The following is a 15,890-nucleotide window of genomic DNA, read 5'->3' as shown; positions in this document are numbered from 1 at the left end:
GATGCAGGTTTAAGTCGCCCCCTGCTGGCTGCTGGAGAGGATGCAGGTTTAAGGCGCCCCCTGCTGGCCGCTAGAGAGGACGCAGGTTTAAGTCGCCCCCTGATGGCTGCTGGAGAGGACGCAGGTTTAAGTCGCCCCCTGCTGGCTGCTGGAGAGGACGCAGGTTTAAGTCGCCCCCTGCTGGCCGCTAGAGAGGACGCAGGTTTAAGTCGCCCCCTGCTGGCTGCTGGAGAGGACGCAGGTTTAAGTCGCCCCCTGCTGGCTGCCTTAGAGGACGCAGGTTTAAGGCGCTTCACTTTTCAGACCTGCAGGTTCCTGCTTGTTTTATTCATGTCAGAATTGCTTTGATCAAATAACTTCAAAATGTGATGAAACAGAGGAAAGTTTTAGTTGAGTGAGACTAGAGGCAGCCAGAAGAAGTGCTGAGGGAAAAACCCTACACATGTTGTATTTTTAAAGACTTGAGTCTGATATTATTTAATCTAAAAGACGTAGAAAGTGACTGGTTTGAATAAATAAAATAACAATAAAGGTATTTCATTGTTCTCCTTCGCCATAATAACACGGCGTGGCACTGCAGAGAAACAGCAGTGAGGAGTCTGAGGTCTGTTTTCCCGCGGAGTGACTCATCTCTCAGAGGCGATCTTTGTCCAGTCTCATCGCGAGCTCCTCCGCGCAGCCTCCCTGCATCCTAGCGCGAGCATCACTGCGCACCGAGCACCGACGGAGACACCGACCCGCCGAGCGGAGGACGTATAAGGCATTCAGCTCCCGGAGCAGCGGCTTGTTTTCGGTGATTTCTCTCCCCGTCGCTTCTCTATGGATGTGAAATAAAAGCGGCGGTCAGTCGGCGTCCTCCCTCCATCTCTCTCTGCTCTTCTCTTCCCGCTCCGTCAGGACCGCATCCAGCCCAGATACACAAAATGGCGGACATCATCGAGCTGGGACCCGCCTACGGTGAGAGCCAGGCCCTTTCTGCTTCACATCTCTGCTGCTGGCGTCGAAATAACTCTTTAAATATACTCCAAGTCTTATTTTATCAGGATGCTATAATGTTTTATCGTCAAGTTTAACAGGTGTTTTAGCCTAAAATGTCCCGTGTCCGCTTGACTGGTTGTCTCTAACACCCAGTTAATGAGGCGTTATCGCGCCACCGCCCGTTATTTTGTTTCATTAGCGCTGTTTTTCATTTTAATCCCATAATTTGAGATGAACTGTCATTTATCATCGTTACTGACTCCACTTTATCACGTTAAAGGTTATTATTTTACACCAGAAAAGGTTGGAATTGATGGATGTAAAATATCGACCTCTTCATGGTTTTGTTAATAAAAAAGGGGAAAGACAGAAAGAGAAAAACGGCGTGTGACTGTTTAAAGTGGAGCTTCACTCCGACACGAGGCTGCGGTAAATGTTAACTAATAAAAATAACATCATCCCGACAGACGCGGCAAACAGGGCGTTCTCACGCGCCTACGCACCGTCTGCCTCTCGTGTGTGCGTGCGCGTGCCAGTCGGGGTGGGTACGGGTGGGTATCGGGTGACGTCATGTCTGTACCCGGCGCTGAGGACACAAAAACTCGACGTACTGTTTAATTTTATAACTATTATTAGTGTCGTTTGTTTATTGATTATAAGGTTTGGAAAACATTTATTTACATTTACATTTTATTCATTTAGCTGACCGAAGACCAAACAATACATTGATTAATCAGTTAGTTTATGGTTATTATTATTATTATGATTTATCGATCCAAAACTCCAGACGTTAATAAGAGAAACTCAGGTCAGGTAACGAGACGATCGCTTTAACGATAAATCGATAAATTTGCTGTTGATCAAATAGTTTCAGCTGTAATTACAAACTGAATCTGTCCCAAAATGGACGCACGCTGTCACGTGATAAAAACAAAATGTTGTGTTTCAGATCTGTGACCATCAGATCAAATTAATGGCAGAAAGTTTTGGGATTTTAAGAAACCCCTCCACTCGCCAGTGTCTGTTTTCTATCTCAGCAAACTGAATCTCTTTGGGTTTTAAACATTTCATCCACTAAATAATTCACCAATAATGAAAATAATCATCAGTTCCAGCTCCATAAATAAAACACTAAAACAAGAGAGGAAGTGAGTAGACATAACCAAGAGATCGATATATTATTATATTTGCAGCCTTCAGCACATTAGTCGTGGATATTTAGATTTATATTAGTATATCTACTTTTATTGTGTTTTGTACTTTCTTTTTATTGAATCTTAAATTTTCTTTTTTTGTCACTGCATGAATCATACAAAGAAATTCAGGTGCACTGAAACCGGAAACGATGCTCAAACATCAAAATATAGAATAATAAAATAATAAATAGATGTGTAGTATTGCACGGTACATTACATTACCTCTGTGCTACTGTGCCAATTTAAATCTCTCTCCAGGGGATCAATAAAAGAACATCTCATCTTATTATTCTGATAAACGGAGGAGCATTTACTCTGTAAACACTCAGGTACAGCTACAAACTAAACACGGTGGTGATTTTATCTGATGGTCTAAGTTTGTGTATCATTACTTTGTATTTGTTGAACGAGGCCACAGGTGAAAGACTGGGCGGAGTTTGGTTGACTCAGTGTCACCGCGTCTCGTTAAACCTCTTCAGCAAGGTTTGATGAGAATATATAAATACATTCATGTTATAAATAGGACTGCTGTCAATATTAAATGAATTGCCAGCTATTTTGATAATCGATTAATCAGTCTCAGTAATTTCTACTATGATAGCTTCTTTAATCCTCTCTAAACAAGACATTTGAGGACGTCATCTTGGGCTTTGGGAAACACCGATTGACATTTGCACCATTTTCTAAACTAATTTCTATATAATTATAATGATAATAATAAATAATTAGTTGCGTAGCTCCCGCTGAGTCCTTGTGATGTGAGGAACTGCAGTCGGTGTTTAAGATGGATTATATTAATGTTCTCCAGCACACATGCTGTAACAGGAAGCATTTAATAGGACTGCGATCAGGAACCACAGCAGCAACATAACTCAGAGACCTGTGACGGCCCGGACAGTCATCAGTCGATCGTTTGAAAATATTAGAGCACAGTTATTGTTAATGAAAATGGGGACTTGCAGCTTAAACTGTTTTAATCTTATTCCAGCTCAGTTACTGTAAAGTTAGAGTCCAGTTAGTTCAACAACATACACAATAGATAGAATAGATTTGGGTATATATAAATTCATCTGAGTACATTGATTTCAGTTCATGTTTTTGAGTCTTTTGGTCGCACAAAGCAGGACGTGAGAAGACTGCACCGCAGGGTTTTGTAGGGCAAGCGATTAAATGTGAAAATAACCAACAGATCGATGTTATTATTATCATTATTATGTTATTTTCAGCCTGAGTTACAATGAGAGAAAACCCCCAGCCTGCAGAGACGATGAAAATGATCAGATATCAGATAAATATGTCGATATTAACCCTTTGATGCACAACAAATTCATTTCAGTTACCTTAAAGATCAGGAAGTTCTCGCTGTTTTAGCTTCACGTTGTTAGGCCGTAATGCTTTTTTCACAGCCGCAACTCGCTCATTCATTCATGAATTTCTGAGCACCAGCGTCCGTCTGTTCCTGGGACTGAACATTAGTTCTGTTGGATCTCTGGAGATCCATCACGGCCGGAGCTCTGCCGGTGTTGTCGTATGTTGAGTGGCAGTATACCGCTATAATTATAAAAGAGATCTGAAATTAGACAGTATACGTTTCTACAGATATAGTTTGATGTTGGTTAATGTTTCCTGCCAGCGTTTGCTCCTCTCTCTCTCCCTCACCGCACCGTCGTCTACTCACAAAGTCTCTAACAAGATGGAGGGAGACTCAGTGCTGGTCGACGCTGTTAAAGACCAGGTGCCGTAATCCAGAAACTTCCTAACCGGCAGACCCTTTCCCGACTGCTTGGTAACCATGGTAATAAGGAGTTAGGAAGTTAGAGTTAGGAAAAAGGCCGTTCCTCAGCCAGGGTTCCTTTCCTGGCCGCTGAGACTCCTCACTTTACTCTTCCACCAGCTAGTTTAATAACTCGTTTCATCCACATGGCTGCTCTTTGACTGCTTTTACAAAATCAACAAGAAGTCAACAGGCCGAACTTATTAACTGGTTCTGCCTGGTTGTGTTTGATGACCCAACCCTCGTTAGCAGATCAGACGCTGGATAATGTCTCGTTATGTAACATGATGTGAAGGCTTGATGGAACAAAAGCATCCTAATGCGGGTCTTTGATAGGAGGAGATCGTTAAATTCAAGATATAGATGAAAGCATGATGACGTCAGCCCGCAGACTTTAATAGTATTTTTCACCGTCATTATTAGCTTTCCGGGTTCCTGCCGGGGTCAGTGAGGGAGCTCTCTGGACACAACAGCTGCCTTTCTCTTCCTATCACTGTAAATGGACTGATTTTCTTTCTGACAGCGTCAACGCTCCGCTGGCTGCCGGATATGCGGCGGTGACCGTGTCCGCTATTTTAGCCGCCATGGCTGCGTTCAGACTGCAGGCCTTAATGTTCAATTCAAATGTTTTTCCCAGATCAGATTTTGTTTGTTTGACAGTTCACGTTATAGTTTAAATGTGGCTGATATCAGACTCCAGTGTGAACTGTCCGCCTGTAGTGACCCGCACGCAGCAGAAGAAGAACAGGGCGTCACGCAGCAGAAGAAGAACAGGGCGTCACGCAGCAGAAGAAGAACAGGGCGTCACGCAGCAGAAGAAGAACAGGGCGTCACGCAGCAGAAGAAGAACAGGGCGTCACGCAGCAGAAGAAGAACAGGGCGTCACGCAGCAGCAGCATCAGCTGTTGGAGGCAGCAGAAGTAAACACGGAGCAGCAGACTTAGCTCCGGTTGGACAAACAGCATGCACGTAACGCAGAAGAGCTCCGGTCCGCTGGATTTCAGGTGTAAGAAAGGGAATTTGTGAGCAGATGACAGCGAGGTAGAGGAGGAAGAGAGCCACGTGTTTGATAAAGGCTAAAGAGCCGTACCATCTCTGGTACCGGTAACGGGAAAACGGAATAAGAAGCGGGAACGCTGACGTGTCTGCAGCGGAGGTACGTCAGGTCTGTGATACTGACAATGGAGAATGAAGAATAATTAAAACGGTGAAATAAGAAACAGGCTGTTACTAAAAGTAGTAAAAACATGCTGATGAATATTTCCTCCTCGTAGGAGAGCAGAGTCCAGTCCTGGGAACTGATCTGCAGTCTGCTCTGATGTTCACTAACTGTGTGGAGGCTCAAATACTGACACTGCATTCTGGGTAAAACACTCGTCCTGTCGGCGCTCTGCAGGTAGAGCTGAAGCTGTGTGAGGTCGTTAACTTCCTTTGTCTGATTTCAGATTTGATTCATCGTTGCAGTAAAAGAAAAAGTCCTCAGTTTAGTGAAATTTAAAACAGACGTGTCTCTAAACTGAGAATCCAACTAGTAATAAAATCTAATAATCAGCTTTAAATGTCAGGAGGGATCAATAGATTATTCTGCAGGTGCACCGATCGCTTCAGCTTCGTCATGAATTAAATTCTGTTTGGTAGAAAGTTCAGGACAGTAAAATACTGTGTTCCTATTGGCTCTGAGCCAGCCAATGAAGAGAGGGTGCTTAATGTGAGGCGTGTGTGTGTGTGTGCGTGTGTGTGCGTGTGTGCGTTGCTAGGCAGCGAGCTCAGCTGCTTTCAGCTCCTTCCAAACATGACATCATCTGATGGGTCTGAATGAACAACAACAGGAAGCAGATCTGAGGCCTGCAGCAGCTCGCTGTGGTGATCAGAGGTCACTTTACAATCAGCTGTCAGCACCAAAATAACAACAGTTGGGTTTGGAAACTCCTCCACCGATAGTTTTGTGGAGTATAAAATGTCTGACGGTATTAAAGGGTTTCACTCGCTCTGAGGGTTTGTGCCCATTCTAAACTCTGCAGAGGAAACAGAATTCAACTTTTAGCTTCTGAAATCATTCAGACTCCCTGACGGAGCTCAGGAAGGATCCGGAGGACGGCTGCTGCGTCACTATGAACCTGGACTGTGCGTGAGACCTTTTGGACGTGTAGAAGAACTCGGAACATGAATTAACATCAGGTCCTGACAGATCCTGTCGGCGTGTCGGAGACTTTAATAATGAATGAAGTTACGCTGCTGTGCCTGGTGCGTAAATGTGCACGGCGTCTCTCTTACCATCTGAGTAACGCGCCCTTAAATAACAACAAACTGAAACACTTTCTGCTGCTTCAGATAGCAACGCGCCAACAGTTGTTCAGCTAAACTGGATCTTGATGCAGCAGAAAGCGACACCGCAGTATTTCACCGTGTTTTGTTCTGCACATGAAACGTTTTAAACGTCTGACAGCAGCCTCTCTAATGGTTGAAGAAAATACTGCAGTAAAGCACAAAATAAAGAAACCGCTGTAGGGGAGAGATGTGACCCCCGACCGGTTCATCAGAGCTTCTAATAACGCAGCGCAGTGAGGATCAGACGTTTACAGAGCTGCGGAGGAACATCGGGCGTCCACACTTCTGTCTCTGCTGCGAGTCAGTCACTTGATGGTTTCATCATCATATTAGCAGTAGTAGTAAAAGCGCTCCTGGCTGGTGGATCACGCATAAAACACAGACTGAGTACAACCCTTTGAACCACCTGGCACACTCACCATGTTTTTCGCCTTTAAAATAGTGCGCTCCACGCCGTGCGCTCCAATCCGTGCGCTCCACGCCGTGCACTCCAATCCGTGCGCTCCAATCCGTGCGCTCCACGCCGTGCGCTCCAATCCGTGCGCTCCACGCCGTGCGCTTAGGTTATTAAAATAGGGCCCATTGACTCTGTCTGAGGGTTTAGACTCGGGCTGACGGAGTGGGTTGAGTACCGTGTTGGCCTGTCGTACAGGTTATTCATTTTACACACAGCGCTGTGGGTAACTATAGAGAAAGGCGTTGTGGGTAACTATAGAGAAAGGCGTTGTGGGTAACTATAGAGAAAGGCGTTGTGGGTGACTATAGAGAAAGGCGTTGTGGGTGACTATAGAGAAAGGCGTTGTGGGTAACTATAGAGAAAGGCGTTGTGGGTAACTATAGAGAAAGGCGTTGTGGGTAACTATAGGCAGAGCACTCGATGGGGAGCCGGCAGCAGAGGGACCAGGATTTCATGTTCCAGCAGAGGAAGGCTTCAGGACGAGGACTCTCTGTGGACCAGTCTGTCCTCATTATCAGGGTGCTCCTCTATTCAGACCAGTACGGTAGATCAGATCAGGACTACAGTGCTCCTCTGTACAGAAAACAAAGACCTCCTTACACTCCTCCTCCTCCTCCTCCTCCTCCTCCTCCTGCAGGGATCACTTCTGTTATTTCTAATGAGACCTCAGGAGGGTCGATGTGGTGACATCACTGTGTTACTGTTTTTAACCATGATCCTGACGTCAGTGACCGTCAGTGACGCATCATCGTCCTCCATGTTTGTTTTCCTCTCTGTGGTCACAGCTGGTCACGTGAGGGTTAAAATACTTTAATTAGACTGAACCGCAGAGCTTAGCTGATGAGGTGAGGCGTCTGTTTTATTACAACAGCTCTGATGTGACCTGAACGCAGCATCTGTGTTGTTAAAGCATCGTTTCACTGTAAACATACATTTATAGAGTTTATGGTGACGCGAGCTGAGAAACGGCTGTTTCAGATGATGTCAGCATGTCCCGGGACAGGAAGTGAATGAAGAAGTATTCACAGAGCTGTGATTAATGACTAGGCGTTTCTGTCACCAGCTGTTCTGCAGGTTCTTTTCTCAGTGAATCGAGTCTTTGGTTCCTCTGCAGAGTTCAGATGAATCAGATCCATCGTCATCACGCTGCTCTTCATCACAATAATTAAAAATCATCTTGTTTGATTGTTCTGGTTCTGACGCTCGGACAGCTGATCAGAGCCGATTGTCTGAGCTGTGTTCTGACCCGTCCTCCCTCTGTGTCTCTGTCCCAGCCATGTCTCCGGTCCTGGCAGGCTTCCTGGGAGCTGGCGTCCTGGTTTTGGTCGTAGTGGTTCTGGTTCTGCTCTGGTCTTTCTGTCAGCGCCGTTACCTGCGCATCTCTGGACGCTACAAGCTGCACGGCGACCGTTACTGCGACGCCGAGGACCCCCCCTACAAGTTCATCCACATGTTGAAGGGCATCAGCATTTACCCAGAATCCCTCAGCAGCAGCAAGAGGATCGTACGCAGCATGCGCCGCGTGGAGCGCTCCGACCGCGAGGGAGAGCGAGGCTGCCCCGCCGCCACGGGGAGGGGCATGGTGCTGGTGGACGCTGAGAACAACATCCTGGACGTCCCGGGGCAGCTGCAGATGAGTCACCTGGTCCCCCCCGCCGGGGCGGGCCCCGCCCTCAACCAGGCCCGGCTGGAGCGGGCTCTGCCGGTCCGTGCCGACTACTGCTGCCTGGACAGCTCAGCCAGCAGCAGCCAGACCAGCAGCAAGACCGCGTCCCCCTTCACCCCTGCGTCCTCGGAGCCCGAACCGGAGCCCAGCCTGGGGGCCATCAGCCTCACCGTCGACTACAACTTCCCCAAGAAGGCCCTGGTGGTGACCATCGTCGGGGCCCGGGGCCTCCCCGCCATAGACGAGCAGGCGGGCAGCTCGGACCCGTACGTGAAGATGACCATCCTGCCGGAGAAGAAGCACCGTGTCAAGACCCGCGTGCTAAGGAAGACCCTGGACCCGCTGTTCGACGAGACCTTCACCTTCTACGGCGTGGCCTACAGCTCGCTGCCCGAGCTCACCCTGCACTTCCTGGTCCTCAGCTTCGACCGCTTCGCCCGAGACGACGTCATCGGCGAGGCCGTGGTGCCGCTGAAGGGCGTGGACCCGAGCACGGGCCGAGTCCACCTGAGCCAGCAGATCACCAAGAGGAACATGCAGGTGAGTGACAGCTGCGGCGAGACGTGGTCGCAGACTATTAATGAATCATTTGTTCGTTTGTACGTTGAACATGGAAACAGAGAGGAGGAAGCGGTCTGGAGGTCTGACCTCACCGAGCGTCTGCCTCCAGTGTGACTCCACTTAGCGTGGAAACAGCCTCCTCTGTGCGTCCGCTGCTGTCAGGCGGCGCTCTGACCTCAGCTGCTGCGTCTTTATCGGGTTATAGCTGGACGTTGGTGAATAAGCTGTTGTCCTGCTGAGCCGTCACTCTAAACGCCGTCAGCGACGTCATCTGTGTGACGTCAGGCGCTTTAACATGTTGTCTTTAACCTTTATTTATCCATGGGAGAAAATCAAGACTCAGACTCCGTCGTGCAGATAAAATACACTGATGGAATATCTGCTCATTTAAAACATTTCCATCCGTCTTTAAAATCAAGATTTAAACTTTAAAAAGGAGCCAGCACCTCCAAACGGATCAGGTCTTTAGCAAGGAGGTCCAGGTAGATGTTGCTGAGCATGAGAGGTCCGCCTGCTGGACCCATGACTTCTGACCGCAGAGCTAAGGACAGGTGCACCTGGACTGTCCAACGCCTGTTCTTTATTCCTGAGCTCAGAGGATCACAGAGGATCAGTAAATGAAATGAGTCACGTTATTCTACATTTGGTAGAAATGCTACACAAAAACTACAGTGTCACAAATAAACTAAAGAAAATACAAAGACTCTCAGAGGAACCTGAGAAAGGGCCCACTGATGTTACGATACATCTTATCTTATAGACCATGATGCATTGCTGCAGATTAATTAATGGATATTAATCCACAAACATCAGATCTAAGAGATAAGTTTTTCTGCAGTACTCTAAGTACACGCTGCTCATAATACTTATAATCTTACTGAAGGACGTTTTAGATGCAGTGGAGTATTTGCACAGTGTGGTATTAGTACTTCTACCGCAGTAAAATGATCTGAGTGCTGTTTAGTGTCTGTTCAGAGACGTCATCGCAGCATCTGATTGTCTCTCTGTGTCTTTTTCAGTGTGAGAGTCGTGGCGAGCTGCTGGCGTCTCTGTCCTACCAGCCGGTGTCTCACCGCCTCAGCGTGGTCGTCCTGAAAGCTCGACACCTCCCCAAGATGGACATCACCGGCCTGTCAGCCAGTGAGTGTTTGTGTGCTGACTGCTCCGGTCTGTGTTCTCCACCTTTAACATTTCATCTCACGGCCGACTTAAACATCTCAAACGTTTCTGTCCAAACGGGAATTTCCAAAATGTGTTTGAAGTACCGCAGAGAGACTATTCTCTGAGCCTCACTGTGTTCATGTGTGATGTTCAGCTACAGAACAAACTTATCATCTGTAGTTTGTCCTGAGGGGGGCGCTAGAGGAGAGCTCTTAGAGCAGGACGGGAACTAAACGTCACATGGTCATTAAATGAAGAACAACAATAAAAAGCAGCAACAACTTACTTCACAATGACTGACAGCTACAATTACAATAAGTAGAATCAGCCTCAAAGTCCTGTGTGAGTGATTGCGAGAGGTCCCACCGGTTCCAACTTACAGAGAAATAAAAACCAACATCACAAACAAAGAAGGGGGCAGGATCCAGCTCACATGAGGCCAGTTAGAGTTTTAACATGACTTCAGAATCATTTAATGGGGCTAGGTCATTTAATAAATGTAGTCTGTAGGGTTGAAATTAATAAAACGTGTTTTCTAATAAACTATAAAAAAATTGTAATCAAAAAAACCGTTTAAAGTATTCAGGATCTATATGAATTAAAAAGTTTATATTTTTGACTACACTGTGGCCTTGGACACTAAAATATACAAATGAAATGGTCTGCGTAGACTTGGTGACGGCCGGTCGGGAACCAGAGTTAGTTATAAAATGTAGTTTTCTACACAGAATCTAAAAGGTGGAGAATACGAAAGGCAGAATGCATGTAGACCACATCACCATTAGTCCAGAACACTTAGATCTGAAGCCTGACCAAGTTTCTTTCCTGCCAACATGTTAAAACGAGCTTTATTTCCAAAAGGAAGAACCCAACGGTACCTTAAAGGGTTTGCGATTCTTATCTAATATTTCCTCGTGGGTCGCCAGCTCTGGGTCTGTACATTGAGCACCAACGAAGCTGCTGGGAGCGAGCGGCAGGTGGAATCGCTGTGATTTGTTGATAAACAAACTCATGAACGCGCATTGCCATGGTAACCAGTCCTACTCTGCTTCAACAGTTACAATTAGTGAACAAACATCATCAAACGAACGACATGTGTAAGGTCACAAACGCAGCGTCCAAAACACAACCGAGTAAAAAACTAGAGAGTTATTAGTTATGTACAGACCCAGAGCTGTGAAAACACAGAGCTGGCGACCCACGAGGAAATATTTGCTTAATTTAACAAAAAGTGTCTTGGATAAGAATCTCAAAGTACTTTAACTTGTTTCCAGCTCTACATTGTGGTTTTTCTTGTTTGCTCCTCAGACCCCTACGTGAAGGTGAACGTCTTCTACGGCCGGAAGCGCATCGCCAAGAAGAAGACCCACGTGAAGAAGTGCACGCTGAACCCGGTCTTCAACGAGTCCTTCATCTACGACATCCCGCCAGAGCTGCTGCCCGAGATCTCCGTGGAGTTCCTGGTGGTCGACTTCGACCGGACCACCAAGAACGAGGTTCTGGGCCGCCTGTTGCTCGGGCTCCACAGCCCCGCCCCCTCCGGAGCCTCCCACTGGAGGGAGGTCTGCGAAAACCCCCGCCGGCAGATCTCCAAATGGCACAACCTGAGCGAGTACTGAGGCTGGGGGGGGGGGGGACCAGCAGAAACCAGCCGACACCACCTTCCAGGCTGGGACTCCACCAGTGAAACCACTGGGAAATACAAACTCAGTGTACAGCACACACACACACACACACACACACACACACACACACACACACACACACAGTTGTGATCATAGTGAAACTCTCTCTCTCTCTCTACTATCTCTCTCTTCCACCACTACATTCGTCCTGTTCATGACAGCGAAGAAGCAAAAAGAAAACGAGCTGTTTCTAAAAGAGAACCCATGAAACCATCCTCGGCCCGTTCATGTCTCCTCTGGCTGTGTGTGTCCGCGGGGAAGGAATGCTCCGATTTAAAAAAGATTACTAAAGATTCCCCTTCTTGCTGTTGTCGTCACGCAGCTCATCGCATGTCTGTCCCAAGAGAAAAGAAAAACAAGCCCTCCAGATGAGGAGCTGAGAGCTGAGCGGCGGCAGGAGGACGCTTCAGCTCCGGTAGAAGAAATACTCACTAACACTGCGTAGGACTAATCGCTGCATATATCCAAGTATAATTACTCCTCAGTAGGACCCGGTAAGAGCGCCACAGAGCTCCCACGTCTCGCAGCGGCCATGTTTTTAGGGGGTGGGGTTGTTGTAGTCCACAGCATGCTCCCTGCCTCCTCCTGAAGAAGATCAAACATCGTGTTCACTCGTGGCTCCTGGAGGAGGTGCACTCCCATCTGACTGTGAACTGTTTCAATGTGGATTTACAAACTGTGGCTGAAGACGAGTGGAGACGTTAACCAATCAGCTTTCTGCTCAGCAACACTGAGAGCAGACTGAGAGACCGTGTAAAATACTTGTTTGTGACATGAATGGTATTTAATAGACTCTCTGAAGGAAGCAGGAAGCAGCTGGTGGACTGATTCATCCCCACGCCGTTGTCTCATTACCAGGAGTCACAGAAAGACCTGCCGAGACCAACTCGGATTCACTCAATCAGGTCGCACCGTTAAAGCTTGAGAAACGAGTACAGGCAGCAGAACGGGCGTGTTATTAACGTGGTTTAGCGTCTTCTGACTGACGTAAAATTAAAATTAAAATTACAATCTCTCAGGTGTGAAATGTTTCAGGTTGGTCTCTGGCTGTACTGGCTGTGGTTTGAGATTTCTCTGTTGGAAAACTCGAGGCTTTGACACAGAGCTGTGGAAGGAAACAGCCACGAAAACAGACAGATGCTAAATATTAAACTAACATCTTCCACGTGTCGGATCTCCGGTCCTGCAAAAAACGAGTATTGTGGTGTTTTCAGAATTTTGGCACCGAAGTACCGGTTCTCGTGACATCCCCACACTGAAGTCACTGTTAAACAGCATTTATCATCTTATCTATCTTATTTTATCCAAAGCCACTAATAGTTGGTGTATCGGTCAGAGGTCGCACGCCACTGGAGCAACAAGGGGTTAAGTGTCTTGCTCAGGGACACGTTGGTGTCTCACAGTGGATTCAAACCCAGGTCTCTTACACCAAAGGCATGTGTCTAATCCACTGCTCCATCTCCACCCCAAAATATTTCTTCAGTTCAGTAGTGGTATGCTGAGACCGGGATTCGAACCATCAGTCTTTAGATCTGCAGGACAAAGCCGTAACCTCTAGACTATTAAGGCCTAAAGTTTCAAGTCAGTCGCCCGCGCTCCATGTGACCTCCGTGACTCTTCAGATATTAGCATGCCAACGTTAGCTTTGTCAGGTAGTGGCCGTAAATATTTAAAACGAGTCAGTGAGCTGCAGCCTGTTTCACTGTAGTGATGGTGAAACTGCACAGCTTCACGCCAGAGACGTTTTAAGAGGAGACCCGTACAATCCTCAGTACAACTCTATAGGCAAACCCCGTAACGCCAAAGAGGGCGGCTGTCCCGCCCCTCCTACTAGAAAGCCAATCAAGCCAATCGTGTGGTTCCACTGCTGCTGACAGCGTCATGAAGGAAACGTCCTCTGCATTTCTGTAAAGGTTCAGTGTGAAGTTTTAGTGGCATCTAGTGGTGAGAGTGGGAACTGCAACCAACCACCTCCTCCCTTGCAAGTGCGCAGGAGAAGCTACGGTGGCTCATCCTAAGGTAATAAAAACATAACGGTTCATTATGTAAAGTCTTTACACACCACTGAAAAGAGAGTTATGGATATTATATTGATTTCTGTCAGTAGGTCCTCCTGAATGTCACACACTGGACCTTTAACCTGAAACAGCGTCGCTCTCAGAGTCCACATTTAGCGCAGGCGGACGTTTTAAACTGACTGCAGCTCAGCCGTCACAGAGGCGTTACTGCAGAGTCTCAGTTCGTACCTGTGTTAGGGCTGCAGCTAATGATCATTTTCACCATTAATGTTTTAGCCTAAAAAAAGTGGTAAAATATGTTTATCTAAGTTTCCCAAAGTTCGACATGACGTCCACAACCCAAAGACATTCAGTTTACTGTCACAGAGGAGCAAAGAAACTAGGAAATATTCACACATGAGAAGCTGCAATCAGAGAATTTGAACATTTTGTTTATTCATACAGTTTAAAGTTAGAGGCATAGTGCACATTAACAAACATTTCTGTAACTGTGCCAGTTTAGCTATCGTCCCCGGGCAGGTGTAATCATAGCTACATAAAATACGGATTTTAATCAACTAAATGAAACTACCGTAAAACCTGGTTGCCTGTGCTTTTATTTGTTAAAATCACCCAGCCTGTATCTGGGACCTTATTCCTTTACCGTGTAAGTAAATCTGAAGGAAAACCACTTTAGTGCTCATTGTTTACATTATAAATACTTTAAAGATTTACCTTGGTGTGCACTAAGCAGCTTGAAGAGGTTTCATACATCCAAACAGCTTCTATAAAAACAGACCAGGCTTCTAACTGAGACCAGAACATGCAGCCACACCAGGCCAGTAAATGGGAGCGGCGTCTAACTAGGACTCTGCTTTAACTGAAGTTTTACGGTGATCTGCGAACGCCTCGTTGTGAGCTCCCTGCAGGCGGCTTAACGAGAGAAAATAAAAGCCGATCAACGCGTCCTGATCCCAGGCTTCAGGGAGACGAGACAGGTCAGATGCGTCTTGATGAACCCGGAGGTAATGAGACGACGGCGCCGGGCGGAGACCATCAGCAACCGCAGCTTCTCTTCGCTTCCTGTGCCCCTGTGTCACGTTCCTTCTCTTCCTCCGACCTGCACTGGCGTGTGAAGCGTTTCCCTGCAGGAGTGCCTGAAGCCGTTTGTTTTCTGAAGCCCAGTGGATGTTTGAATATTTCCTTTGAGTGGTGTAGTCTAACGAGCACACGTTAGTCCCAGTTTAGAGTTAACCCACGTTAACCCCGCTCGCCGCCGAGCCCGCAGCTCGCCGACGTGGCGAAGAAGAATAACCTGTGTGAAACTAACTTTGAGTCAGAGACGTGCCGAGGACGGCTCGGACGGCTCGGACTGTAGATTTGTACAGATGTGAACATGTTTGCCGGTTTCCTTCCTGTCTGATGTCCTCGGAGCTTCAGTGTGTTTGAGCGCCCCCTGCTGTAGACCTGGACGCTAACCTCGTGTTAGCTCTGTCACACTAATCAGACGTGCAAATAAAAAACAAGTTAGCCATGGACGCCACGTGTCACGCCTCCTTTCTTATTCATCATGACGTCTGGTGTGTTTCTCCTCCTCTTCCTCCTTCTCTGTCTCCTCCTCTTCTGTCTCTCTCGTCCTCTGTCCCCTCCTCCTCTGTCTCCTCCTCCTCTGTCCCCTCCTCCTCTGTCTCCTCCTCCTCTGTCTCCTCCTCTGTCTCCTCCTCCTCTGTCCCCTCCTCCTCTGTTCCCTTCTCTGTCGCGTCCTCTGTCCCCTCCTCTTCTGTTCCCTCCTCTGTCCCCTCCTCCTCTGTTCCCTTCTCTGTCTCGTCCTCTGTCCCCTCCTCATCTGTTCCCTCCTCTGTCTCCTCCTCTGTCTCCTCCTCCTCTGTCCCCTCCTCCTCTGTTCCCTTCTCTGTCTCGTCCTCTGTCCCCTCCTCTTCTATTCCCTCCTCTGTCCTCTCCTCCTCTGTTCCCTCCTCTGTCTCGTCCTCTGTCCCCTCCTCCTCTGTTCCCTTCTCTGTCTCGTCCTCTGTCCCCTCCTCTTCTATTCCCTCCTCTGTCCCCTCCTTCTCTGTTCCCTCCTCTGT

The 15,890-nt window shown here is 47.4% G+C and overlaps 1 protein-coding gene across 1 annotated transcript; it reads left to right on the top strand.

Moving 5' to 3' along the window:
- Positions 1–696: 696 nt before the first annotated feature.
- syt11b (synaptotagmin XIb) lies at positions 697–15,341 on the top strand. The gene is made up of 4 exons (XM_046045443.1): positions 697–957; positions 8,008–8,939; positions 9,980–10,100; positions 11,430–15,341. The coding sequence occupies exons 1-4, from the start codon at positions 924–926 to the stop codon at positions 11,738–11,740; spliced, it is 1,398 nt and encodes a 465-aa protein (XP_045901399.1). The 5' UTR covers positions 697–923; the 3' UTR covers positions 11,741–15,341.
- The last annotated feature ends 549 nt before the right edge of the window (positions 15,342–15,890 follow it).

This window comes from Micropterus dolomieu, linkage group LG03 (assembly GCF_021292245.1).
Source record: "Micropterus dolomieu isolate WLL.071019.BEF.003 ecotype Adirondacks linkage group LG03, ASM2129224v1, whole genome shotgun sequence".
Taxonomy (NCBI): domain Eukaryota; kingdom Metazoa; phylum Chordata; class Actinopteri; order Centrarchiformes; family Centrarchidae; genus Micropterus; species Micropterus dolomieu.
Note: the sequence above shows the minus strand (reverse complement) of the source record. Positions and strands in the feature narration are given on the sequence as shown.